The following is a 26,882-nucleotide window of genomic DNA, read 5'->3' as shown; positions in this document are numbered from 1 at the left end:
CAAATATATTTTCCACACTGAAAAATTGGAAGTTCTTAAACAAGTATTATGATCTATTTCACATGTATCCAAGGTTATGACAGTGATGTTGCACGTGAAAAAGCAATTGATTATACTACAAAGATCTATGCAGTGAGCATCCGAGAGATGGAAGGCACAAAGCCACACCAACAATTAAAGGAAGTTTCAGTAGAAGAAAGGTATGTTATGGGGTATGCCTCCTTGGGTAGAATGAGTCAACAAGTGAATTTGGGGGAAAGATGCACACTTCAAGTCAGTGTTGATCAAATGCCTGGACTAGCCCCTATAATCTTCTTGGCAAGGTTTCACGAGTAGTTTGCCAATGCCTGCTTCCTAGAACTGAGTATGTGTGAGTGACCCAAGGTCATCCAGCATGCCTGAGGCAGATCTAGAATTCACAGTCTCCCTGTTTCTATCTTGGCACCTTAACCAATACACCACTGAATAGTTTTCAGAAAACCTATACTAATGCTTCCACAATACTCTGAATCATAGTTCATTTCCTTTTCAAGATTTCAGGTATTTCAAGATAGTATGTTCAAAGTGCTAAATTGTTTTCAAAATATCTTTATGCATATATTTTATAATTTTGACCCTGAAATAGGTTGCTGATCTGTTTGCTTGAAGTCACTACAGTAGTCAGTTGTCTTTCGGGGCAATTTATCTAACTTTACATCTATAATCTTACTTTACTTCAATATTGTTAGGCAATATTATTAATATTTATGTGAAAGAAAATAGCTTCTGGTGATAACCTTAGGATTACTAATATAACAAATGCTAATTTTAAAAAATTCATCTGTACATGGTTGGCTTTCTAATGTTAAGTTTACACTTATACTTGTTTTTAACCTTTAATGCTATATTGTAGATCTTTTCCTCAGCTCATGAGGGTTACAGCTTTGTAGGATTGTCAGAATTTATTCTCATGTATTCTTTTAACAATTCTACAAAATTTTACCATAGATTCTGTTTCCTTGTGCTTTCTGGAATCCTCCTTGTTCTGATTGAAATGATAGAAAAGTCAATAATGAGTACAATTTGGAAAATACAGCATTGTTTTAACCAGGCAAAATCCAAGTTTTTTTTCAATTAATCATAGGGAATGTATAATATGTGATTAATGTGTGGAAAAAGTTTATTTTATGTTTATTTTTTGCTTTAAAGCATATATATGATAAAGGAAATATGTTGGACTATGGAACATTTTATGTGCATGTGGAGTTTATTGTTGTTGACTGAAATAAATACATGATTGAAGGGAAGCCACTGTGAGACTAATTGTTTCACAGGTGATTGAATATTGAATAGGAATTGAATAGCTAGAACAAAGATATACAGTCCTTGTTTATCAACTACCTTGTTTAGAAATTGCTCGCAGTTATGATATTGAAAAAATAATTTTACAATCAATCCTTGCATTTACAATCTTCCTAGGTCTTTAAAGCAAATGAGAGCTGAAGTAAGATTTTAAGCAAAGTTGCAAAGTTTCATTTAGCAATTGCTTTACTTAATAACTAAGTTGCCAGTCCTAATTATAGTAGCTAAATGAGGATTACCTATATCAGTGGTGGGTTTCAAAAATTGTTCGAACCTACTCTGTGGGTGTGGCCTCCTTTGTGGGAGTGGCTTGCCGCCCATGTGATCAGATGGGAGTGGCTTGCCGCCCATGTGACCGGATATGAAGATACCGACGACACTTGTCAGAACCACCTTAAATTACCTCACACACAGCACTGGCATGCATAAGAATATGATGTAAAGTTGTTTTTTAAAAGGCATCTTTGGTTTGCGTTAAAACAACTTCAACACACGCAATGTTCTGATTGCACCACAAACGCAGTAGTCATCCTTACCTTTCACAGAGGCACTGAGTTTTATAACTATGAGCATGATAGTGTAGAATAATCATATCCAAAGACCAGTGGTGGGTTTCAAAAAATTTTGGAACCTCTTCTGTAGGTGTGGCCTGCTTTCCGGATCCACTGATGGAACCTCTTCTAACCGGTTCAGTAGATTTGACGAACCGGTTCTACTGAATAGGTGCGAACTGGTAGGAACCCACCTGTGACCTATATGTGTCCCCTTACTTATTTAATTTTTTCATAGACAAATGTATAAGGAATTCTTGTGATAATATTACGCATATATTATTTGGAATTATTAAAATGGATGTCCTTTGCTATGTAGACAATGCCATTTATTGGTTGAGATCCTGATTCATTTGCTGTGAATGTCAGATTGTATTATGCAATGAGGAGTACAGATCAGAAAGTTATTGCATCAAAAATCAAGGTAGTTGTGCTTGACAATGAAAATGCAATGAACAATTGCAAGTCATACATAAAGGGTGAAAAAACAGAGCAAGTATGTGAATTTATTTACTTTGGTAGATAGTTTCTTAAACATGGGTAAATGGATGGAGAAAATTTAAGATATACAAATACTTCACAAAGAGAGGATGTGGTCTTTTACAAAGAATGGGTGTTTGCTGAAAAAACTGAAAATGGTTATGTATGGGGAAAGGGCCCACTTTGTTAAATGGAAATTTAGTGAAAATTGCATATCTTAGGAGAAACATAAATACACTAGAAACAGATAATTTAAAAAGAGGGTATTGACATTCTCCAATGTCAATTGGAGGGCAGGGCAAGAAGTAATGTGTGGAAGCTTGTTAAAGAGAGATCCAACCTAGAAAGAGAAATATTTGACAGAACAATTAATCTATGGAATAGCTTGCTACTCAGAGTTGTAGGTGTTCCATTACTGGAAGTTTTCAAAAATAGGCTTGGAGAACCATTTGATCAAAATGGTATAAGGTGTTCTGCCCTTGAGCAGGAGATTGAATCTCAGGTGTTTTCCAGCCCTGTGATTCTATGTTCTGTGTGTGTGGTGTATCAAGGAGCAATGAAGAATAGGAGTGGAATGAAGATGGCTTGAATACAAAATTGAGTGACTGGTACAAAATAAGTATATTGACTTATGGTTTGTCAGATAAGGAGAATGAATAGAGATCAAATTAAAAAAAGAAACATATGAAAGAAAAGTAAATGGGTTGGGAGGAAAAGGAAGAGAGAGAAAATCATCATGGGGTGGTGTTGAAGAGATCCTCAACAAAAGATAGGTGAAAATTTTAAAGAACAAAAGGAAAAAGTATGAAGCAACACATGGACATTTATTTATTATTAGATCTTTATCCCATCTTACTTTTAGTCAACTCAAGATAGCATACTCTCATCTCCCATTTTCCCCACAACAATCTTGTTAAGTGGGTGGGCTGAAAAAGGGATTAGTCCAAAGCCATCCAGATGACTTTCAAGCTTAAAAGAAACCTGGAACACTCAGTGATTTCTGCCCACCAACACAGCCACTACAACAACTGGCTTTCTTCTACTAAACATGGTAGAAGCAAGGATGCTTTGTAAGAGTCAATTTGTAGAGAATTATGATCAATTTTTACATACATTTAGTGATATTTTCTGTTCTCAGTTCATGTTTTTTTCATTTTTTGTTTACTGTTGCCTACTTTTTGTGGTATTTGCATAATGTGGCTAAAGGTGATCATACAATAGACGTGTTTTCCTTCTGATAAATGTTTAGTGATTGGCCATACTCACTATGGCAAACAGTTACTAAGAGTGCTCATTTCATGCTCTCATACCTCCTAATCTGCATTCCAGCCTAAAATAATGGTGACCAGGTGCTACCAATGCATTAAAGTATAGCAATTTATTCTTCAATTTCTTCTGAGTCTTTTTACCTCATAAGCATCATTTCACAATAAATAGCTGTCAAGGCAGACAAGGCAAGGCAAAGAAAGCAAGCCATTTTACTTCTGATATATATGCAAACATAGACTATTTCATATATGCTTGCTCAAGAAACAATGATTAAAGTAAAGCAAAGATAAATATTTAATTAAATTGAATTTATTCAATTTGATATGCCTGCTGTTGGAAGAGTTTCTTCACTATTGTTTGTTTTTTGCTCAGGTCAAAAACACCAAAAGTCTTTGTCCAGAGTTCAAAATTTTATTAGCATCCAAGGCAAAAGTGTTAATTGTGGTTAGCCCCTTACAAGGGTACAAAGTCATTTGATAGTCAAATGTAAAAAGCTACCGTAATATGTAGATATTTAGTTCCAGAATTTTCAAATTGTAGTTTTCTGTATTCTGGATATTTTATAGACCTTTGTCTTTTCCATGATTGTTTTTGCAAAATAATCATTCATCCCGGTGTCAAATAAAAAGACATATTATGGATTGTGTTTTTATTGAAAATGTATTTGAATTGCTTAATTCTGAATTTTGATGTAATGTTTTGTGCTCTCTAAGTTGTAGGAGATGTATGCACAAACATGCACTATTTACAATTTAGCATGGAACAACACATTTCTGAGACTTTGTTACAGACTGTACATGCTGATTTAAACATATTTTCATGATTTGTTGTTCAGTGCCCCAACTGAGATTACAGATTAATTCCACACAATACCACTGCTGCTTATGGCAAAAATGTATTTCAACTTTACTCTCTAGAAGTAAAGTTCAATTATAAATCGGAAAGATTGAAGTAAAGGAGATATCAAGTATGCCAAACGATCTGAATGCTAGCTGAATTATGAAAATGTTTTTTTCAAAAGATACATCAAGCAAGTGGTATATCTTAAAATGATTGTAACTGGGGCAAAAGTTCAATAAGCATAATGGTTCAGCAGAAATTTGTATTCAAAATTTTCTCATTCAGATACAGTATTGTGACTAGTATTCCAGCTTTCTCCAGTCTGGTTCCCACATTTTATAAGCCACAGTGTAGTTGGATGGTTTCTTATTTCTTTGCCAATATGTATCCAGATATGTTTCATACTTTTTTCTGTTCAGGTTGTCCTCCTACAATAACAATTCCTTGCATCCCTTATTACATACATATGACACACATATTGTCAGGCTGCATCTAAGCATACATTGAAAGTCTTGTAAGCTGTTAAATAATGTACATTTATTTAAGATAATTAACAGCTGTTTTTCTTTCCTTCCCCCATCTTTGTTGTTTTTCTTCTCTCCCTCCTTCTTTGGCCCGTATCTCCATTCTCTATATTTTCTCTTTCTTCTTCCTTTTTTTCTTGTTCTTATTGGTTCTCTGTCCCTTGCTTTTCCATATAATTTAGGAACAGGGCCCTTATCAAAGGAGCCACAGGAACAATTTTGTGGTGTGGGAATCCTAAGAAAAGTGCTCCCACACTGTGGGGTAATTTGATCAGTGGTGGGACTGTCCCAGAGAATTCAGGACAATTGTAAGCCATATAATCTTATATTTGGCAAATTTGATTGAATTGGGTCTTGGATGAGAAGCAGTGTTTTGCAATGAACTTCAATTCCTTTAACCCAAGCACGCTAGAATGGTGATAATGCTTCTAGTATCTATAGCTGTTTCATATTATTAAAATGTGAACATTGCAGATGGCTGCATTTTGTCTTTTACTAACACTTGAATTATATGCTATGCTTGCAGCATCTGTTTGTTTGATCTGCATGACTGAATGGATTAGTGATTTGTATCATAGTTAATATAATAAGGACCTTTAAACAGAATGTTAAGTATATAAGCAAAATACAAATCCTTTTCTTCCTTCTCCCTAAAAGCATGACTGCAGGGAATTTTTATTTTTGGGCAAGTGTGCCATAAATCTGTACCTCTCAGAATTATATATAACCCTACTCTCAGTGCTATGGCAACATAGTTTTGCCTCTAACCAATTGTGCTAGGAAGCCAGGAATTTTTGAGAAGCACACAAGTGCATTAATATATTTCCATTGCCAGCTCCTAAATCTTCCTGTTTCATTTCAGGAGCAGCCCAGATTCTCTGTATTTGGTTCACTTATAAAATGCACAGTAATTACATTATCATCCAAAACTGTACAATGCCTTATGTTATTATAACCGTGTTATGCTGCCTGAAGATAAGAGGGCTATCCCACTTTTTGATATCTTTTCTGTTGTTTCTGATCCTAACCCCTAATTTATTGGCTGATCTCTCAGAAGGGCTCCTGCTTTATATCTTTGTCTCACAGCTCAAACACTGAGGATGGTCTGAATTGTGTAGACTTGTTTCATTTGCCTATGAATTCTACATGCAGAAGATGCTTTCATGGGAGATCTTGTTCCCCTCCCCCCCCCATGTTTCCAGATTAATCTACTTTGTGGATATTCACATTGTCTACCCTTTTTGAAATGAATCTGCACTGCAGAGAGAATTCCACTCCAAAACAAATATTTGACCAGCTATTTTCCCCTTATTTACAGTGCAATATGGGCCTGCTCACTTGATGCTTTCTAGAAAGGAATGTTAATCTATCTGTAGGTACAAACTTTGAGCATAACCTTTTCCTGCCACCACCACCCCAAAGAATCCATGTTATATTAACTGTCCCCATTCTATTGCTAGAAAGACTAAGATGCATCAAGCTGCAGGTCAAAGAATGTCTGTCTTTTGTCTGTTTAACTTCATTTTTATATGCATTAAATATACACTCCCTTTGACATATGGAATAAATACTAGGCACAGGAGGACTTTTCAATCTCACCATTCAGTGTATAGATATTGAGAGCACTGACGATATTTCTCATAACAGGAAGGAAGACAAAATCTCTAAAGAAGGAAAGTTAGTGGTTGATGGATGCTTAGATAATTGCAAAAGGATAAACAGATGGGTGGCAAACAAGTCAAATTGACAAACAGACAGATGAGCAGTTTGCTTGATCAAATTGATTTTCAAAACCATTAGACTGAAGCCAGGAAAGTATTAATTTAATTACAATTTTGTAATCTTGGTCATATGGAGAATCTGAAGAGTAGACAGTAGAATCATATTTAAATTACACACAAATATTCTGTTTTCTTATCTGGAAAAGGAAGGCATATTCATATATTAAATAATAGATGTTAAGTTCCAGTAATAACATATTTCCTAGATGAATTCAGAAAGCATCTTCTCCATTAAAAGGGTTTCTGTTCTTTAAAATCTTCTTTAAAATATTTTAAATGTTAGTATACAAGAAAAATGATCAAAGTCCACAGTAATTAGGATGATAGAATTTGGGGTTTGGTTCTGTTTAGATGACTTGATTAGAATGTTATTTCATGTTCTGTCCTTGTTTAATAAAGTCACTCCCCTAGGAGATTATAAGATGATATGATCTTACTGTCTTGCACTCAAAAACACTTTAAGTTTTCAGGCCCTCATGCCAATCACAGGCTATATACTGTATTCACTGATTGCAAACCCTGAATCTACATCCTCATACAGTATGTGAGAGATGCCATCTCAAGCTCAGTTACAGATTTTTGCAAATCTTATCTCTTCTGGATATAAAATTGGAACATTAGGGGGAAGTGATTATTTCACTCAATACTCCACTGGTCAGACTACTGGTCAGGGATATTATTTGAAAATTATGTCAAACACAATTAGTCAACATTTTTGGCTGGCAATAGGTTTGGAATTTTGGGAGCATGTGATAAGCACATTTCCAGAGTAACTGCCATAAGAGACCTGCCTCTTCACAAAATGGCTGCCATATTGGACATAATCAAGTGCTGAACATTGATTTAATAAATATAAGCTCGTTCCCAGTATGCAATAAATCATTCCTGTAAATGCATTTCTGCAATAAACCTGCAATAATTCCTACAAAAATATTCTTACAAATAAATATGACACTACAGATTATTGTTTGGGTCTGCATCTTTCAAAACTTCTATTAATGTATTATTTTTAATTAGAAAAGTCTCTTTAAAACAAACAGAACAGGGAGTCTGATAGGTACCAAGGGCTGTATCTGCTGTGGAATGGGACAACTTGCTGTGGCCAACTCGCCATGGCTGACTCACCACTGCCAACTTGGAACAGCCAACTTGCCATGGCCAACTTGCCATGGGACAATTTAATGATTCATTTTAATTATTTAAAATAAATAAAAAATATTTTAATTTTTGTCATTCATATTTCATTCTGTCCCTTCTTTTGCATCCTTTCTTTAATGATTCTATTCTGCCATTTCTTTGATAATAGTGTAACTCTTGTCCCACAGTAACTTGTCTCATGACAAACTGACCACTGCAACGTGGCCATGGGAAGTTGGTCATGGCAAGTTGGTCATGGTGAGTTGGCTGTGATGAATTGTTATAGACCTATCTGGTGAATATCCCTTCCTCCTCAGGCATTCTTCCTCTTGTCTCCTCTTTGTGGCAGAATAGTCCACTGTGAAATCTGTACCAACATCTCTTGAAACATATTTGAATTTATGAAGTTGTCGTACTACCCTCACTCCCAAAACAACAATCCTCTTCAGCTCTGATGGTAGATTAATGAATTAATCTGCTTTTCTGCTTGTTTGTGTTTAATTTGAAGCATAATGATACATAATGATAATGGATGGAGTATGCATTTTTTTAAAAATTAAACTATACCTAATATTAGCATACATTAGTTTCATTATATCTTTTTATTTCCTGTTAAATTGAATGTTGGCCATCAGGATGGATTACTTGAAACAGGATTAATCATGTAGTTACAATGGTTAGGAAGTATATTTCTTCCAATGTCAGACTCAGTAGCAAGCATCATCTGAATTTTAGTTGCTAGGGAAACAACCAGGAATATGATTAAATATATGTCCTTCTTTGTGGAATTTCCCAAAACATTTAGTTTGCTACTTTAAGAAAAAAAACTGCAGAAATAGGTAGGCTTGTAATATGGTCCAGGTTGGCTTCTCCTGTGATATTTATTCACAAATTATTATCTCTGGTATACAGAGAATGAAGTAGCTTATTTTGAGTGGTATTTTTGTACACATAGTATTTTAAGGAAATTAATGGAATAAAGTTCTCTTATAATTTCTATCACTGCAGTGTTCATCCTAAGGAGAAGTCTCATCTTTACAGCTGAGTGGGACTGTAGTGATCCTGGCTCAGCTGGAGCAGTGTGCATGCTAAGGGTTTTTTCACCATTCTGCTTCTATATGCTAAGAACACGGAGGTACAAATGTTGTTCAAATAAAAATGAATATAAACTGAACATAACAAATCGTCACACAGGTAGCCAGTTTGAGCAGCAAATCAGAAAACAGTGACATTCCTGATAGTTGTGCTTAATGCTGTGGCTGGAAAGAGTAACATCAATGATTTCAAGTGATGTTGTTAATGGCAAGCATTGATACGATAGGAGCTTTAGGCAAAGAATGCATGTGCTTGTGTTTTCAGAGCTGTGACTTAAAATATTGCAATTAAAGTTTCATTGTGATCTCGTGATCATTGGCTATTGATTGTCTCATCTCATGACCTTGTAGGACTTCCAAAGTGTCATTTGGAAGGACAAGAGACAAGTAAAAATCAGAATGCAGTTCAGACGGACAGCAACAAACAAAAGTCAGGAGAACTCAAAGTAAGCTATATAGTTAAATCAGACTGAAGGTAGGTTCCATAGCAACCGGGGTCAAGGTCAGGAATATAATCTGATTCCAAAAGACAATGAAAGATAGAGGAGAGTGTAAGGAACTAAGTCTGAAGCAACTGCTCTATGGACAGTCAGTTCTTTGTTGAATCAAGGGACAGCTAGTTAGCCTAGATGACTTGGTTCTTCTAGTTGATGACTTAATTATACTAAGTGGTGCTACAGCATAAAGATTATGCCAATAATGTCCTTTCTTTTGAAAAGTGCTTAAGCAAAGCATTGTATCCCATTTGTAATATTTTTATGCTTTCATTTTTCTTTGAATAACATTAATGTTACATTCCAAAAAAAAATGCATTACTGAAAGAAAACATTAATAATTCTATTATGTTTTAACTTGCTTTCCTTTGGAGGCAGGGAATTGTCAAGTAAGTATAAACCATACCTGAGTGAAAAAGAAATCTGCTATAATATTAATTATTAAATTATTTTCTGATATATTCTGTTGTTCTTTGGGAAAGAGAAGCAGTCTATCCAGCCATGTGGTGCCATTTCAGAAGTAGGTGCCATTTTGGAAGATGGCATCCGCCCTGGAATGGCACAAAACATGCCATTCTCTGTAAAGGAAGCATGCATGGCAGATCATCCACTTCTGTTTCCCAAAGGCGATCTTGAAAAACATAAGTGGACTGAAGGGACCCAGGGGGCAGGAAGCATAGCACAGGGTGGAGAAAGCCCTAGGAGGCCCTGGGCAGGTTATGTGTAAGCTAAAGAGATGCTACAGTAAAGGCCCAGTGCTGGGCAGGCCTCCCAGGGCCCTCCCCTTTGCTTAATTTAACAATCGTAACAAAGGGAGCAGAAATTGTGGTTGTTAAGTGAGGCGATCACATGGGCACTTCACTTAAAAATGCCATAACTTACCATCGTAATTCTTGTAGATCAAGGACTACTTGGAAAGGGCACAGTAATTTTGAAAGATTAAATTTTGGTGAAAATGTTTTTGAAAAATATTGGAATTAAACAGACAAATGGACCTGGTGTTTTATGGTAGTAAAGGAATATTATTTGTTTAACATTTAAAAGCATAGACAATTGATGGATTTTACAAAAAGATAAAAGAAATATGAGCCAGTTTGTGACAGTAACTGTAACTATGGAGTCTGGTGACTGCATTTCCCCTTGGTTAGCTGTGAAAATGAGGTTTATTTTTAAAAATAAATGTAGTTTTTCATAATTTCATATATACTTGTGTAGATGTGCAGGACAAATAGCATTGTAACATTTATGTATTTCTTGTAAACCATTTCCCTTTCCCCCTACTTGAGATGAGAAGTGGGTAGGATAAAATTTGCATGAGGACAAGAATTATAAAGGCACTGGAACATATGAAATTTAATTGCACACAGAAAACAAATGTATGGGGGGGAAGAATAGAATATGGGAAATAAAAAAGAATAAAGATAAAAGAATTGCGGTATTTTTTGGACTATAAGATGCCCCCGAGTATAAGATGCACCAAGATTTTGAAGAGTAAATTTTAAAAAAAGTTTTGCCCTACTTAGCCTCCAGGAGCACTCTGCAGGCCTCCCAGACCCTCTGCACAACCCAATTTTTTTGTTAAAAATGGGGCATGTAGAGGATTTAGGAACCCTGTAAAGTGTTCCTGGGGGCTGGGGAGGGCAAAAATGAGCAAAAAAAGGCCCATTTTCCATAAAAACGCCGCATGCAGAGAGTTTGGAAGGTCTGCAGAATGCTCCCGGGGGCTTGAGAGGACAAAAATACCCCTGTTTGTGTGAAAAACTGGCCCATTTCCACTTGTTTTTGCCCTCCCCAGCCCCCCAGGAGCATTCTACAGGCCTCCCAAACCCTCTGCATGCCTCATTTTTTGCCTAAAAGGGGCCCATTGTTTGCTCATTTTTGCCCTCCCAAACCCCCAGGAGCACTTGGCAGGCCACCCAAACCCTCTGCGCATCAATGTTTTTGAAAAATGGGATGCACAGGCAGGGTTTTGGGGAGGCCAAAAATGCTGAATTCACTATATAAGACACACCCAGATTTTCACCTTCTTTTTGGGGGAGAAAAGGTGCATCTTATACTCCGAAAAATACGGTATATCAGAACAGTAGCTTAGAGCTCTCGTTTTGTAGTATGTTAGTGAAACTGATGTCAAATGAAGGAAGAAAATTATAGTTAAAGACAAAGATTCTGGATAATCCCCTTGTGATGCAAGACATAACCTGAACCATCTGAAAGGCACTAAATTGGAGAAGGAAAGCACTATACCATGACTATTGAAAATTGACTCTTGATGCCATTAATAAGTTACAGCATACACATGTATTCAGAAGTAAGTCTGAGTACCTTGTATAAGACTTCAGTCACTTTCCACACAGGACAATTTTCTGGTCAAAGGAAAAATAATCCTGGGAATTTTCTCCTGTAAGCCATAAGTGCTTGTAATAATTTTTTTATTCATTTAGAATTAAAATGAAACCATAATATAAACATAGCCTTCAGGAACAATGAGGCTTATTGAATAAGCACTCTTGCTAAATGTATGGCATTTTATGAGGGTGGTTTTGGGACTGAACATAAGTCACCATTTCCTTTGTTTTATGAAACTGATTTCTTAAAATAATGCAAGGTTATGGACAGTAGAGATCATATATGATGGGAGATGTGCTTCCTTCTAATATTCACTTAAAAAACACCTTCCTATCATCTAAAGCAATACATTGGAAAAATATTCCTGTTCTGTTCCATTGCATTGAATTTAACATTCCTTAAAGATCATTTCATCCGTTCCTTATTTAACATCCAGTCATAATTTCTTAAGCATTCTCCTGAATTTCTCAAAAACAGTTGTGGCAAATGTATGTTTGAACATGCTTGTTTCATATATTCTCCATGAGTTATGATTTGCTTCATTACGTTGCCTACTGCCTGTTTAGGTTTCCCTCTATCTAATATGTGAAATGATTTTAGAAGAGAAAGCAAATTTTGATACATTTGGAATCATTTCTATAAACTTTATTATTTATGCAATATACTAAAAGTATATGGGAAGCATTGATGAAGCTTCCTTTCTTTTCCTTTTCTTTTTTTCCCTTTTCCTTTTCCCTTATCCCTGCCCTATTGGATCCTTAGTGCAGACTTTGCCCCAAGATGTCAGGGTATGACCTTTCTGAGTTTATGGATTGGTGCGTTCTTTTAATTTTTGTTTTAGTTTTTGCTGGCATGCTTCAATAGCATGGCTGTGTGTTACAAGGAATGAACAGTCAGTTCAAAAGAAGCTTGTGCATGAATTACTCTAATGGTCTCATTCTGTTTTTCTGAACTATACTAAGTTTCTTACTTGGCTTTATTTGCTGCTTACAAGGGGATCAAGGTAATTCTTTCAGTGTTGAAGTATTTTGCTAAAGCTTAAAGTGAATATATTTGTCTTGCCCGAGTTGTAATTGTTTGGTTTGTTATTATTTTTGGTATACTATTGCTGCACTTTTAATATTTAACTAACATAAAAATATTACCTGTCCTATTTACAATTGAGGTTTATAATAGTTTTGGATTTCAAAACTAACTTCTCTACTCAAGTTTATTGTTTTTTAAATGTTATCTCTAGAGGTTGTAGTCATAAACTATGACTTTTACCTAGCCATGTATATGAAGGCTGCCAGACCTCAGATGCAGAAATCTAGACAATACAAAATGTCAGCAAAGGGGTAAGGGGTACAGGAGAATTCATAACTTCCCCGGCTTGTTGCAGTTTTGATATGGGTTATACTATTTGTAATAACCCGTTTAACTAATATACAGGTAGTCTTTGATTTACAATCATTCATTCACTGACTGTTTGAAGTAACTATGGCATTGAAAAAAGTGATATGACTGATTTTCATACTAATGTTTGTTGTAGCATCCTCATAATCACATGATCAAAATTAGAGCCCTTGGCAAGTAGCATGTATTTATGACTGTTGTAAGTTGAGGATAAAATATCATGAAATTGGTTTTGCTGTACATTAAGAATCTCATAGAATTTGGTTTTAATAATATGAAACTAAAAGATTTTAGATATATGTTTAATTCCAATTTATTTATATATTAGAACTTATACATTATAAAATAGCTTGAATAACTGAGTAACAAAATTGGAACATGTTTAAAGCTAACCAGATGGTTTATGCCTTTATAGTTAATTTTATGGTTGAATGGATTGGTATAATTAGTATTTGAATTACTCCCAAAACAAGAGATTTCTGTTTTTTTGTAATTTGTAATAGTACACTTGCTAATAGTAATTACCATTTTATCAACATCAAAATAAATAATTAAATACTCTGAATAGATATTATATTAAAACAAAACATTATTATTAGTACTATTATTAGTTTTTTTTAATGTCCCATTTGCTATGATTTGGACATAATTAGGATTACTAGAACTGGGCAGAATAATCCAGACAACTGCTAGCAGGAAATATATGCTATATACACTCTTCACTCTTTCCCACCACAAAATTGTGATTTCATTAAAGATATTTTAACTTTTTCCTCAACTGCAATGTGTTAAAGATTGTTTTTAAACTGGAGAGGATCAGAGCAAAGGAAAAAGTTGTGTCTTTGTTGAACTGAAAACTAAACTCACTCCAAAGTAAACAAATAAAATAAAAAATGCTTCTAACTAGCCCAGGTCAGATTTCTAATGTCATTTGGCATCATCCAGTCACTGTTGAAGTGATATGAAGCTTATGCTCTTTATGGTTGCAATAGCACACTGGTGGTTGGATGACTACAGAGGACAATATAAGTGACCTGCTATCCTTAATTAGTATCTTCATGGCTTTAATTTCAAAATAATGTTGCAGCAATGGCTGTGAAATTTAGGACTAAATCCATGGAGAAACCTATTTTTAAGCAAAATTGGTTTCTATCTGTAAAGTAGTAGGTTGTGGTCTACTTTATCAAATGCTTTACTGAAGTCCAAGTAAATTATAACCGTAGAATTTCTTTGGTCCACTAATTTTGTCACATTGTCAAAGAATGAAATAAGATTTGTCTGGCATGATCTGTTTTTGAATATTTGAAATAGCATGAACATTCATTTCAGACTCAGTGATCTTGTCATTCTATGCTAAGTGCTTGACAACAACAATATGGACACAGATGCCAAAGATGTACCTTGTTAATATTCTCCAATTACTATTTAGGAATAATTCATATTTACATTTAACACAAACCACAAATCTATAGTGCTAGCATTCTTTTTCTCCTGGATCCCGGTGACTCAATCTCATTCTCAACCCATGAGTAAAAGAAGTTTAAATCATCCTTAGCAGCACTGAAATTAAAATAGTGTTTTCCCCATTATGCTAACGGCATCTTCCAGCATCTTAAATTGCTCATTCCTTGGAGGGAAGTCAGCTAACTACAATAACAGGAACAAAAATCAATTACGGCAGGATAGGAGACCATAGTAGGACCTTCTAAAACATATTTCATGCTGGGACATTTTCCAGCATATTCAAGGATGGTTAGAGCAACTCAGAAATAAGGAATGGCCCATAAAAGGCATTTTTTTCCATTCACAGGCGATTATCCATTATTTTGTTACACTTTTTTTCAGGCCACCAGTCAGCAGAGCTGCTCCTCAACCCGAGAAACTACAAAAGAATAATATCAACAAAAAAAAGAAAGTGGTTGAGGTCAGGTTTAATACTTTGATATTTTAATATTCTTTCTAATATCGGTTTACTTTTAATTATTTTTTTATTTATATCCTGCCTTTATTATTTTACAAATAATTCATTTGATGCTTATTGCTTCAATTCCACCAATTTTATAGTTTTTAAAACTTTATCAATTTTAATGTATGTTGGTATGTTAACAAGCTAGCCAAATCTGTTAATTGGCACAGCCTGTTAATGCTTGTGTTGCCTGGTATAGGGGATTAAATTTAATCCCATACCTGGTACATGGGATTAAATGTAGGTATATACTGTAAAGGTAAATATAGGTAAATTATATAAATATAAGTATATAAAAAGTAACCGGAATGATACAACCAAGGAACAATTTATTTTCAGAAGAGTAAATTCTGTAATAAATTAATGTAGTATTGTCATCTAAACTATCCATATTTTCTGATATTCTGTTGCTTGTATTGTGATTTAAGTATGCTTCATAAGAGAATATTTTAAATTAATGCTTTGAAACTTTATATCTTTAAGTTGGAGTTTTAAATATAGCCTTTGCCTTTCTTTGTTCATTGATTGAAATTACCATGTTCACATTCTACACACACAAACACACACACACACAGCATCAAAACTGTTTAGAATTTATTTATTTTTTAATTAAGCAATGGCTTTCTTCATCTGCAAAAATGAGTACACTTAAATGTGTCTATGACCTTCCTTCCTTCCTTCCTTCCTTCCTTCCTTCCTTCCTTCCTTCCTTCCTTCCTTCCTTCCTTTCTTCCTTTTATTTCCAGGAACTGTGTTTAGATCATGTCTTTGGATATCGTGGATTTGATTGCCGCAATAACCTTCATTACCTCAATGATGGTGCTGATATTATTTTCCATACTGCAGCAGCATGCATAGTTCAAAATCTCTCAACAGGTAATTAAAATAAAATAAAAATTACCAGTTGCCTTGGTTGGAAAAACAAACAGGTTAGGTACTAGATGCCAAGGTGTTCAAATGAAAGCACTGTGTGAATTCCTTTGGATATGTAAAGCATTTGTAAGAATAGTCTTCGCTGTTTTCTTCAGCATTAGGTATATATTTGTAATGGAAGCAAACAGAATGGCCTGCAAGCACCAGGCATCAATTATGGGATTAGAATAATAAAGGCAGTTCTCAATTTACAATCTTTCATTTAGAGACCATTCAAAGTTACAATAGCACTGAAAATAGTGTCTTACAATGAATCATCACATTTAAGTCTGTCACAGCATCCCATAGTCATGTGATTAAAATTGAGGGATTTGGCAATGTCCCAAAGTCATATGATAGTCATTTGCTACCTTCCCAACCAGCTTCTGACAAGCAAAGTCAATGGGGGAAATAAAATTCATTTAATGACTGTGTGATTCACTTAACAATTTTGTTTAACAACCTTGGCAAAAGAGGTCATAAAATTAGGCATGACTCACTTAATATCCGCCTTGCTTAGTAATGGAAATTCTGGTCCCAATTGTGACTGTAATTTGAGGACTACCTGTATACGTTCCTTTTCATCTGCTATCATGTTGTATGATATTATTGATCCATTGTGGTTTAGTACTGTCGATCTCAATGACAATATCTATGAAGATGGCAGTGGTTGTTTGCTTGAAATCCTCATGTATATGTAGCACAGTCTTGCTTTGGAACTGAATTGTTAAGGAAATTATGGATGTATATTAATGTCTGCCATGAGCAGATGTAATTGCTGCCACTGAAGCCCCCGGCTGCCATTCACATTGTTTCCTCCACCCCACCAGGTATGGCAACCTTCATGCTGGGTTTCGACAGATAATTAGCAAAATCTTAAGCAGTTTTATTTTATTTTAAGAATCTAACACTGTCTTTACATTGTGTTTCAGCTACTTTGTACAAATATAATATATAATACTAATATTACTATTCTTAGATGAATTGATTTTGTGAAATAGACTGATCTGAAAATGTCCTGCTTTCATAGTTTTTGTTTATTGGATATTTAAAAATTAATCCTTTTTTTCTTTTGAACTGCACAGGAAGTCAAAGTTTCTACCTGGAACATACAGATGACATCCTCTGCCTAACAGTCAACCAACACCCAAAATATAAAAGTATTGTGGCCACCAGCCAGATTGGTAGGTCCATAGTCAGTTTAAACTAAAAGATTTTAAATAATTGCACAGATTTTCTGTTTGCATGTTGGAATGTGAAATTGGGCAATGGAACATTTATTATTTTTTCTTCTTCTTCTGCAAGAAACAAATGAAGTAATGTACAAATTTATTATAAATCAATATAAAAAAATTACATAAAGCAAAGCATCTATATTGAAATATAGCCTTTTCTAAGGTTTCAGGAAACAATTTTGCTAAAATTTTAACTAATTTGACAGGTGGTAATTAATATGGGTAGAAATGTTGATAATATTAAGAAGCTGGCTCTGTTTCTAAGCTATTATTCAGGAAAGGCTTTGTGATAATGTCTATCTAAAACTCTGGGTAGCTCTTAATAAGGTCTCCAATACTAGGTCTTTCTCAAATAATTGTTCTCATTAAACTCTTACAATGTAGGATACATTTCAGTTTAATAGGAACCCTGGTTGGTATGACCACTATTAAGAAGTGTGCCAATGCTTTTTTCTTATTGCGATTAAGTAAAAAAATGGAATTGATTGTAAGAAAAGAGGTTGGTGGGAGAAATCATCCCTGTCCTTAATTCTTGAACCAATAAAAGCGGTAAACACTTCCATATGAATCACTGTTGGACTTCTTATTTGCATAATAGGATACATCAGCACAAATCTTTTTTTTCTATAACAAGCATTATATTAAGACACATAATTCGACAATACTTTTGCTTGTTTTTTATATCCATACTCATGTTGTTGCTATTGTTTCTTTTTTTTTTACTTCAATATTTTTTTCTGGTGCTGATGTTGAGAACTTCAGCATTAGAAACCTAAACTTATTTCAGCTATTGTTTTTCCCTGATGCTTCCATATTTGTCATTGCCCTCATCATGCAGGTAATATGGCAGAATTTCCAGGTAAGGATTTCTCCTTTCTGAATTCTTGTCAATACTGTTATCATTCTCATGCTCATTTGTTGTATCTGCGTCACTTAGAGATACAAGGTGAACATCAACAAATCAATCCTTTCTTTGTGTATTTATCCATAAATATTTCATTTTAGGGTTTATCATTTCATGGAATCTAATAACTCTGTCCAACCTTAGGTCCCATGCTATTGTTACAGTTCTGGGGTACCTTTGTTGTTTTGTATATATTTCTGTTTCTGGAATTTAATGGGTTAGATTCCCAAGAGGGGTGATGCATTCCAGAGGAGTAAGAGCAATTTCAGTTCAGATAGTTTGTCTGAGAGAAATAAGGTGAAGATAGCTCCTCCACAATAGTCTCAAAATATATGTTTGATGTAGATAATAGGATGTTTCAGTTTGTGAGGATTTGTCTATACATATGGAACAATAAATATCTATGGAGATTCTCAATCGTTCAGGTCATGGTTGTACCAAAGGTGCTTTTTCAAAACGCAAGTGGAGTTTCTCTGTTTTCCCTTGAAGATGTTTCATTTCTCATCCAAGAAGCTTCTTCAGTTGTCACTGAATGGTGGGGAATGGAAGGATTTATATTCCTTGCAGTCATCTGGTCATTAGCAGTCTTTCTGAGAGTCATTGAGGCCACTTAGAGTTTTATTTGTGCCCTCAGGGTCACTTAAATAGGTGTGGAACCTTCTTGGAACTACTGAAAGGACAGATACGACACCACCTATCTCCCTGTTTATAACATAGTCCTTTCAGCAGTTCCAAAAAGGTTCCACACCCATTTGCACTATTCAGGTGATCTTGAGGACACAGATAAACTTCCAAGTAGCCTCAGCGACTCTCAGAGAGAGTGGTATGCAACAACTATAAATACTTCAAGTCTGTACCATTCGGTCAGAACTAAAGAAGCTTCATGAATGAGAATCAAAATGTCTTCAAGAAAAAAACAGAGAAAGTCCAGGTGACTTTTGAAAAGCACCTTTGGGATATGGAACAATAAAGAAACCTACTTGGAAGAATCATCACCTGTCTGTCTTGGTTTGGGGGCCTGACAGTACTGCATAATTGCCTTATTTTAAGAAGATGTACTTTCATTGGAAGAATTATAAACTTAAATAATGTTTTCTTAATTCCCCCTGATTAAAAATGATCAGGTACTACACCGTGTATTCACATATGGGATGCAATGACTAAGCAGACTCTATCTATGCTGCGCTGCTTCCATTCTAAAGGAGTGAACTATGTTAACTTCAGCGCAACTGGCAAACTTCTGGTGTCTCTAGGAGTTGACCCAGAGCATACAATCACAGTATGGAGATGGCACGAAGGTATGTTTTCAATCCTCATTCTTATTAATTTTATATCCAAAATGCACATTAAATACATGGTAGCATAATTGTTTGATTTTCATTTGAAAAAAACATTTTATTTCTGTTTTTGTACTTTTCCCTCTGTCTTATTACTGCCTAATGTCAATTAAGATTTGAGTGCATTGCATTGATATACATCTAGCTAGCTATATATTTACTTTATTGATAGTATTTTGGATCATCAATTATCTGTGAGGAGGATGTAGTAACAGCAATGAAAATGCAACCATGTTCCACAGAATATTTAAAAATATTAATGTAACATAAAAGATTGAATACAAAAGAATAAAATCACTATGCACATTTTCTGAAATATCACAAAGGGATAAGAATATAAAAGCTGTGCTGGGTCATAGAAAAGGCCCTTGATCCCACAATCCCATGTGTATTTTTTCCCATTTAGTTGCCAAGGAAATTTATTTATCCATGCACCTTTCAGAATAACAATCTTTTTGAAACTTTTTATAAAATCTAAAGTATTGTAAAGAAAAATACTATAGTATATGCATTACATCAGTGGTGGGATTCAAATTTTTTTACAACTGGTTCTATGGGTGTGACTTAGTGGGCTTGGGTTGGCTTGGTGGGTGGGACAGGAGAAGGATACTGCAAAATCCTCATTTCCTCCCAATCAGCTGGGACTCAGGAGGCAGAGAATAGGTAGGGGCAGGGGCAAGTCAGAGGTGGGATTTACCGGTTCTCCGAACTACTCAAAATTTCCACTACTGGTTCTCCAGAACTGGTCAGACCCTGCTGAATACCACCTCTGTACTACATTTGATTTAACTAAAAGGCAAAAAAAAGTATTAAATTTCTAGAATCTTCTTCATCTGCCAATGTGTTTGGTAATGACAGTAGTATTTTTTAGCACTTGTCACCTGCCTTCCTTTATAAGAGGAATGGAAAGCCTTTCCCACTTAAGTTCCAGCAGTTGGTTTTGAAAAGATGACTCTTCTGAAGCTGGAATGAATGTAGAACCACCATAACTGGGATGGCAAGTAGCTATTGGCAGGGCCTTTTTTAAAGTAGTATTTCCCCCAATAGCCATGTGCGCCCTAGGATCCCAAGAATGATGGCAGATTGCAGATTACATTTGTAAAATATTAAAACGTCTTTTCTGATTTCTACAGGTGCTAAAATTGCAAGCAGAGGAGGTCACCTAGAGAGAATCTTTGTTGTAGAGTTTCGTCCAGATTCTGATACCCAGTTTGTTTCTGTTGGAGTAAAACACATGAAGTTCTGGACTCTTGCTGGAAGTGCTTTGCTCTATAAAAAGGGAGTGATAGGTTCGTTGGATGATGCGAAAATGCAAACCATGCTTTCGGTGGCATTTGGAGCAGTAAGTAGTCTTCATGCTCTTCTTTCTTGTTTTGTGCGATTTGTGGAGGGAAAAATTAAATCAATATGTTTACTTGGGAGTAAATGTAAGTGAACATAAAGAGAGATGATACAACATTTTCTTTATAGAATAATGCTAACAAAACCAGTATCATGGGTGGGGGGACATTCATCCTAGATACAGTACAAAGTCTTTATTGCTAAAATAGGTCTGATACAAAAGCTTGGATAGCAATCATGTTAGTTCTGCAGAGCCATCTCTATTTTACCAAACTGGATGCTGAAGCAAAGAATTATGTAAAAAGGTACCAAAACTCAATATTTTATAGCATCTACAAAGCAGATTGTTGTGGTTTCTTTCAGAATAATCTCACTTTCACTGGTGCCATCAATGGAGATGTTTATGTGTGGAAAGATCACTTTCTAATTCGACTTGTGGCAAAAGCTCACACTGGCCCCGTCTTTACGATGTATACCACTCTTCGCGATGGGCTCATAGTTACTGGCGGGAAAGAGAGACCGTAAGGATTCACAACTTTGATTACATTAATACATTAATCAACTTTTTGCGCAATTTATAATTTCTTTCTTTTCTTTCATCTTTCTCTTCTTTCTTTGTATGGGCTATGCATGAGGTATGCTTGAGATGAATGAATGTCCCACTTTTATGATTATATTGTTGTAAATTTGTGTTTTTTAACTTTTTACGTGGGGACTGTTTGGGGGAGTGTATCAGTATGCGTGATTCGGAGGACCTGTCGGGAGTCGCGGGGGCCACGGGGGTGGTTGAGGGGACCAGAGACACGGGAGAGGGTCGGGGTATTGCGGTCGTAACAGGGAGGGGCAGATACGGCGGGGACTTTAGGGCAGGCCATTACCGGGGAAGGAGGGTTCGCTACATTACAGAGATCCCTCCTTCCGGCCCTAGGAGTCCCACTCCAAGACCAGATGGCGCAAGTAGTCAGGACCCTGGTCTCAGGCTGTTGTCGCTAAATGCCAGGTCTGTTGTACATAAAGCACCTCTCGTCCGGGACTTAATTTTAGACGAGAGGGCAGACCTGGCATGTATTACTGAGACCTGGCTGGGCCCAGAGGGAGGAGTCCCCCTTGTAGAACTGTGCCCAGAAGGATTTCAGGTGCTGCATCAGCCGAGAGCCCAGGGAAGGGGTGGGGGTCTGGCCGCCGTTATCCGGGAGTCGTTAGTTCCTCGTAGGGTCCCTGCTCCGGAGATTGTCGGGTGTGAGTCTTTGCTGTTAAAGTTGGACCTCAAGGGTCAAGTGGGTCTGCTGCTAACGTACCTGCCTCCCAACAGCGTTGCAGCAGCCCTCCCCTCGCTCCTCGAGTCGGTAGCCGAGCTGGCAATTGAGTTCCCTAGGTTGATGGTCCTGGGGGACTTTAATTTGCCGTCGCTCGGTGAAAACTCTGATGGGGCGCAGGAGTTCATGGCTTCCATGACAGCCATGGGCTTGACCCAAGTAATCCGAGGCCCAACCCACTCAGCGGGACACATGCTTGACCTCGTATTTCTCTCGGAGCAGTGGATGTGTGATCTTGGTCTGAGGGGGAGTGACATCATACCCCTGTCGTGGTCAGACCATTGCCTACTGAGGCTCGACTTCCGGAGGCCAAACCCCCACTGTAGGGAGGAGGAACCGACCAGGTGGTTCCGCCCCAGGCGTCTTATGGAGCCTTTAAGGTTCCAGACAGAGCTTGGGGTCATTCCTGACACTTTCGCCCACAGTCCGGCGGAGTCTCTGGCTGCTGCGTGGCACTCGGCAGCGTCGGAGGCCCTCGACCGGATTGCGCCACTGCGGCTCCTCCGAGGCGGCGGATCCCGGAGACCCCCTTGGTTTACCGAGGAACTCCGGGAGATGAAGCGCCGGAGGAGATGCCTAGAGCACCGTTGGAGGTCCGATAAGTCCGAATCGAACCGAGCAATGGTAACCACCTGCACCAGGGAATACACCAGGGCACTTAGGGCAGCAAAAAGATCGCACATAGCCACCCTGATAGCGTCCGCTGAGTCCCGTCCAGCCGCCCTGTTTAGGATAACCCGCTCCCTATTGAACAAAAGGGAGGCGGGGGAACCCTTGCAGGGCAGAGCTGAAGAGTATGCCCAATTCTTAGCGGACAAAATTGCTCGGTTTCGATCGGACTTGGACTCCACCCCCGCAGTTCCAGCCGAGGCGCAGGGGGACCAAGTAGAACAGCTCTGGGTTGAGTTTCAGGACGTTACCCCCGGGGATGTGGACAAGGCCATGAGAGCTGTAAGTACCTCCACCTGTGTTCTGGATCCGTGTCCCTCATGGCTGGTTACTAACTGCAGTGAGGTGACACGAGGCTGGATCCAGGCGGTTGTAACCGCCTCCCTTCGGGAGGGGAACTTCCCCGCCACACTGAAAGCGGCGGTGGTGAGACCCCTCCTGAAGAAACCATCCTTGGATCCAGCTGTCCTCAATAACTATCGCCCAGTCTCCAACCTTCCCTTTCTGGGGAAGGTTGTCGAGAAGGTGGTGGCCTTCCAGCTCCAACGGTCCTTGGAGGAAGCAGACTACCTAGACCCCTTCCAGTCGGGCTTCAGGCCCGGTTACAGCACAGAAACCGCTTTGGTCGCATTGATGGATGATCTCTGGAGAGCCAGAGATGAAGGACATTCCTCCATCCTGGTCCTCCTTGACCTCTCAGCGGCTTTCGATACCATCGACCATGGTATCCTTCTGCGACGACTGCGGGAGGTGGGAGTGGGAGGCACCGTGCTACGGTGGTTCTCCTCCTACCTCTCGGACAGGTCGCAGTCGGTGTTAGTGGGAGGACAGAGATCGTCCCCAAGGCCCCTAAATTATGGGGTGCCGCAGGGTTCGGTCTTATCCCCCCTACTATTCAACATCTACATGAAACCGCTGGGAGAGATCATCCGCAGGCACGGGATTAGATACCATCAATATGCGGACGATACTCAATTGTATCTGTCCGCCCCGTGCCAAATCAATGAAGCGGTTGATGTGATGTGCTGGGGTCTTGAGGCCGTTATGGACTGGATGAGGGCTAACAAGCTTGTGCTCAACCCAGAAAAGACCGAGTGGCTGTTGTGTTTTCCTCCCAAAGATTTGGCCAATATTCCAACACTCAGGCTGGGGGGTCAAATTTTACACCCCTCAGAGAGGGTCCGCAACTTGGGAGTCCTCCTGGACCCACAGCTGTCATTCGACCACCATTTAACGGCTGTGACCAGGGGGGCATTCGCCCAGGTACGCCTGGTGCGCCAGTTGCGACCCTACCTGAATCGGGAGGCTCTCACAACAGTCACTCGGGCCCTTGTGACCTCTAGGCTGGAATACTGCAATGTGCTCTACATGGGGCTGCCCTTGAGGAGCATCCGGCGACTTCAGCTAGTGCAGAACGCAGCCGCGCGAGTGATAGCGGGTGCACCTCGATTCACCCGCATTACACCTATCCTCCGCGAGCTGCGCTGGCTGCCTGTCGATCTCCGGATGCGCTTCAAGGTGCTGTTAATCACCCATAAAGCCCTACATGGCAGTGGATCTGGATACTTGAGAGACCGCCTTCTGCCAATTACCTCCCTACGACCCATAAGATCCCACAGACTAGGCCTCCTCCGTATTCCATCGGCCAGCCAGTGTCGGCTGGCAACTACAAGGAGGAGGGCCTTCTCAGCAGTGGCCCCGACCCTTTGGAACGAGCTCCCTGTGGAGATTCGTACCCTCTCCACCGTCCCAGCCTTCCGCACAGCCCTGAAGAACTGGCTCGCCCGCCAGGCCTGGGGATAAGGACTCCTACCCCGCCCGAATGATGAATGTATGTTGTTTACTATTTTATTATATGTTGTCATCTTAATGTGTATTCCCCCTTCCCTGGTTTTCTGTGAGCCGCCCTGAGTCCCCTCAGGGAAAAGGGCGGCCTACAAATTCTAATAAAACCACAAAAAAACCAAACTCTTTTCTATGTGCAGTCACTTATATAGCCAAGTATCCTTCAGAAGGAAGTCCAAATAAGAATAAGGAGCGTGAGGGTTTATGGCTGACTGGGGAAAGAAAAACTATTTGTATCCTTCACTTCCTGAGCAGTGCAAATATGGGCTGCAAAAAACAGTAGTTGGGCTGAGAAAAACAAACAAAGAATATGTTTTGGGAGTTCTATGTTGGATTCTAATTAAGATCCAGCTGTCTAAAAGCCAAAGCTTCTGTAGCCAAAATGACAACTTCACATGATGCAGTTTCAACAACTTAGATAAGCAAACGTAAAATACCTGACTGACCATTTAAGGGGGGAAATGAGATAGGAAGATTAGAACGAAGTGATTGGGACAAAACATAGATATATTTATGTATATATTAAAGATATAGAGATTAGGAGGATATATGAAGATAACTCATCTTTTTTCACACTGGAACTGTTTTGAATGCCCTCCAAAATACAAGTGAGAGCTTCCTTTCATAAATAGCTATGCTTCCATCCATCCATCTATGGCATCCATCTATTTGAAACTATCATTTCTAAGGGCTGTATGCTGTATACACTATCTATTTACAGTCAGGCATTTCCACCATAGATCATTTGTATCTGCTACCTCCATCTGAAAACCTAGAGTAAATTTCTTATTTATCACTTAGTACCAGAGATCTAGTTGTAAGGGAAACCGTATGGCCAACTGTAGGTATTACAGGATCATAAGGATTTGAGGAGAATTGAATATTTCTTACGTATTTCTTCTATTTTCAGAACGAAAGAAGGAGGGGCTGTAAAACTATGGGATCAAGAGATGAAGCGCTGCAGAGCCTTTCAACTTGAGACGGGACAGATTGTGGAATGTGTGCGCTCAGTGTGTCGAGGAAAGGTACCTGAAACACACAAAATATATTGCCTGTTCCTTTCCTTACCAGAGTCTTAATATGTTAATATTGAGGGTTAAATGAACCTAAATAGACTGTCACTTAAAGAGAGGAGGCTGAATAGCTACAGTGGATAGAGACAAGCAGAAATACAGGAAAGAGACTTACAAATGCCAATTTCATTACACCTTATTATAGTTAATATTCTCCCATTCAGTGATATTAAAATTTGGCAGCAATTTTTAGAAGACTTTTTTTAACCCTCTGGCCATTATGTTATGCATCTTTATCATTATACTGTACGTTTCTTTATAAGAGTATGCAATGTTTCCTTTCCCTCAAGAACGCTGGAAAATATTTTTGAGGAAAATATTTCACATCATTTTGGGGATAAACTGATACACCACCATTAGAATTATATAGGATAAATTTACCTAATGTTATATGGTCATAGAAGGAGGGGTATGATTTTTAATATTTGTAAGAAAAAAAATATGAATCAAACATTTGTAAATTGTGGCAGAAAATCCAGTTCACAGTAATTTCTATTCCAAACTGCTGTCCTTGTACTCTTTTGCTTCTTTCTTCCTATTCTCCCCATTTTTAATTGAACAACATAAATATTGAACAAAGATTCAAAGAGTCCTCTGTGTGTTGTTTTTCTAATCCCAGATATCTTTGAATTTTCTATAGGGTAAAATTTTAGTGGGGACCAAAGATGGAGAAATCCTTGAAGTTGGAGAAAAAAATGGTGCTTCTAATCTTCTAATTGATAGCCACATGGAAGGAGAAATTTGGGGCCTGGCAACTCATCCATCCAAAGATATATTCATATCAGCTAGTAATGATGGGACTGCAAGGATCTGGGACCTTTGTGATAAAGTAAGAAGTGCTTGATCCAAAATACAGAATAAGCTTTCAATCTGTCAGAATTCTTGGCTGCTGCTACACTTAGCACACTCCCAGAAGAATTTTATGTATGCATACTCAGAATATGTTCACTATAATTATGTTTAGGATTTCAACTTCAGTGTCCATGATACTTCATAGATTTTTCTGTTTATGGTGAAATTTATGAAGTGTAT

General features: G+C 37.7%; 1 protein-coding gene across 2 annotated transcripts in view; it reads left to right on the top strand.

Moving 5' to 3' along the window:
* The window catches only part of EML6 (EMAP like 6), a 122,663-nt gene that overhangs the window by 85,999 nt on the left and 9,782 nt on the right, over positions 1-26,882 (top strand). The window contains exons 28-37 of one of the 2 annotated variants that reach the window (XM_087717516.1): positions 74-200; positions 15,098-15,176; positions 15,965-16,094; positions 17,216-17,314; positions 18,204-18,224; positions 19,394-19,567; positions 20,740-20,948; positions 21,311-21,468; positions 25,688-25,802; positions 26,491-26,679. In XM_087717516.1, the coding sequence (XP_087573642.1) occupies positions 74-200; positions 15,098-15,176; positions 15,965-16,094; positions 17,216-17,314; positions 18,204-18,224; positions 19,394-19,567; positions 20,740-20,948; positions 21,311-21,468; positions 25,688-25,802; positions 26,491-26,679 (1,301 nt within the window). The remainder of the gene's footprint in view (positions 1-73; positions 201-15,097; positions 15,177-15,964; positions 16,095-17,215; positions 17,315-18,203; positions 18,225-19,393; positions 19,568-20,739; positions 20,949-21,310; positions 21,469-25,687; positions 25,803-26,490; positions 26,680-26,882) is intronic. The other variant, XM_087717517.1, reaches the window with a different exon arrangement.

Source organism: Thamnophis sirtalis, unplaced genomic scaffold (genome assembly GCF_051295495.1).
Source record: "Thamnophis sirtalis isolate CommonGarterSnake01/CBP01778 unplaced genomic scaffold, rThaSir2_p1.2 scaffold_6, whole genome shotgun sequence".
Lineage (NCBI taxonomy): Eukaryota > Metazoa > Chordata > Lepidosauria > Squamata > Natricidae > Thamnophis > Thamnophis sirtalis.
This window is presented reverse-complemented; position numbering and strand designations above follow the sequence as displayed.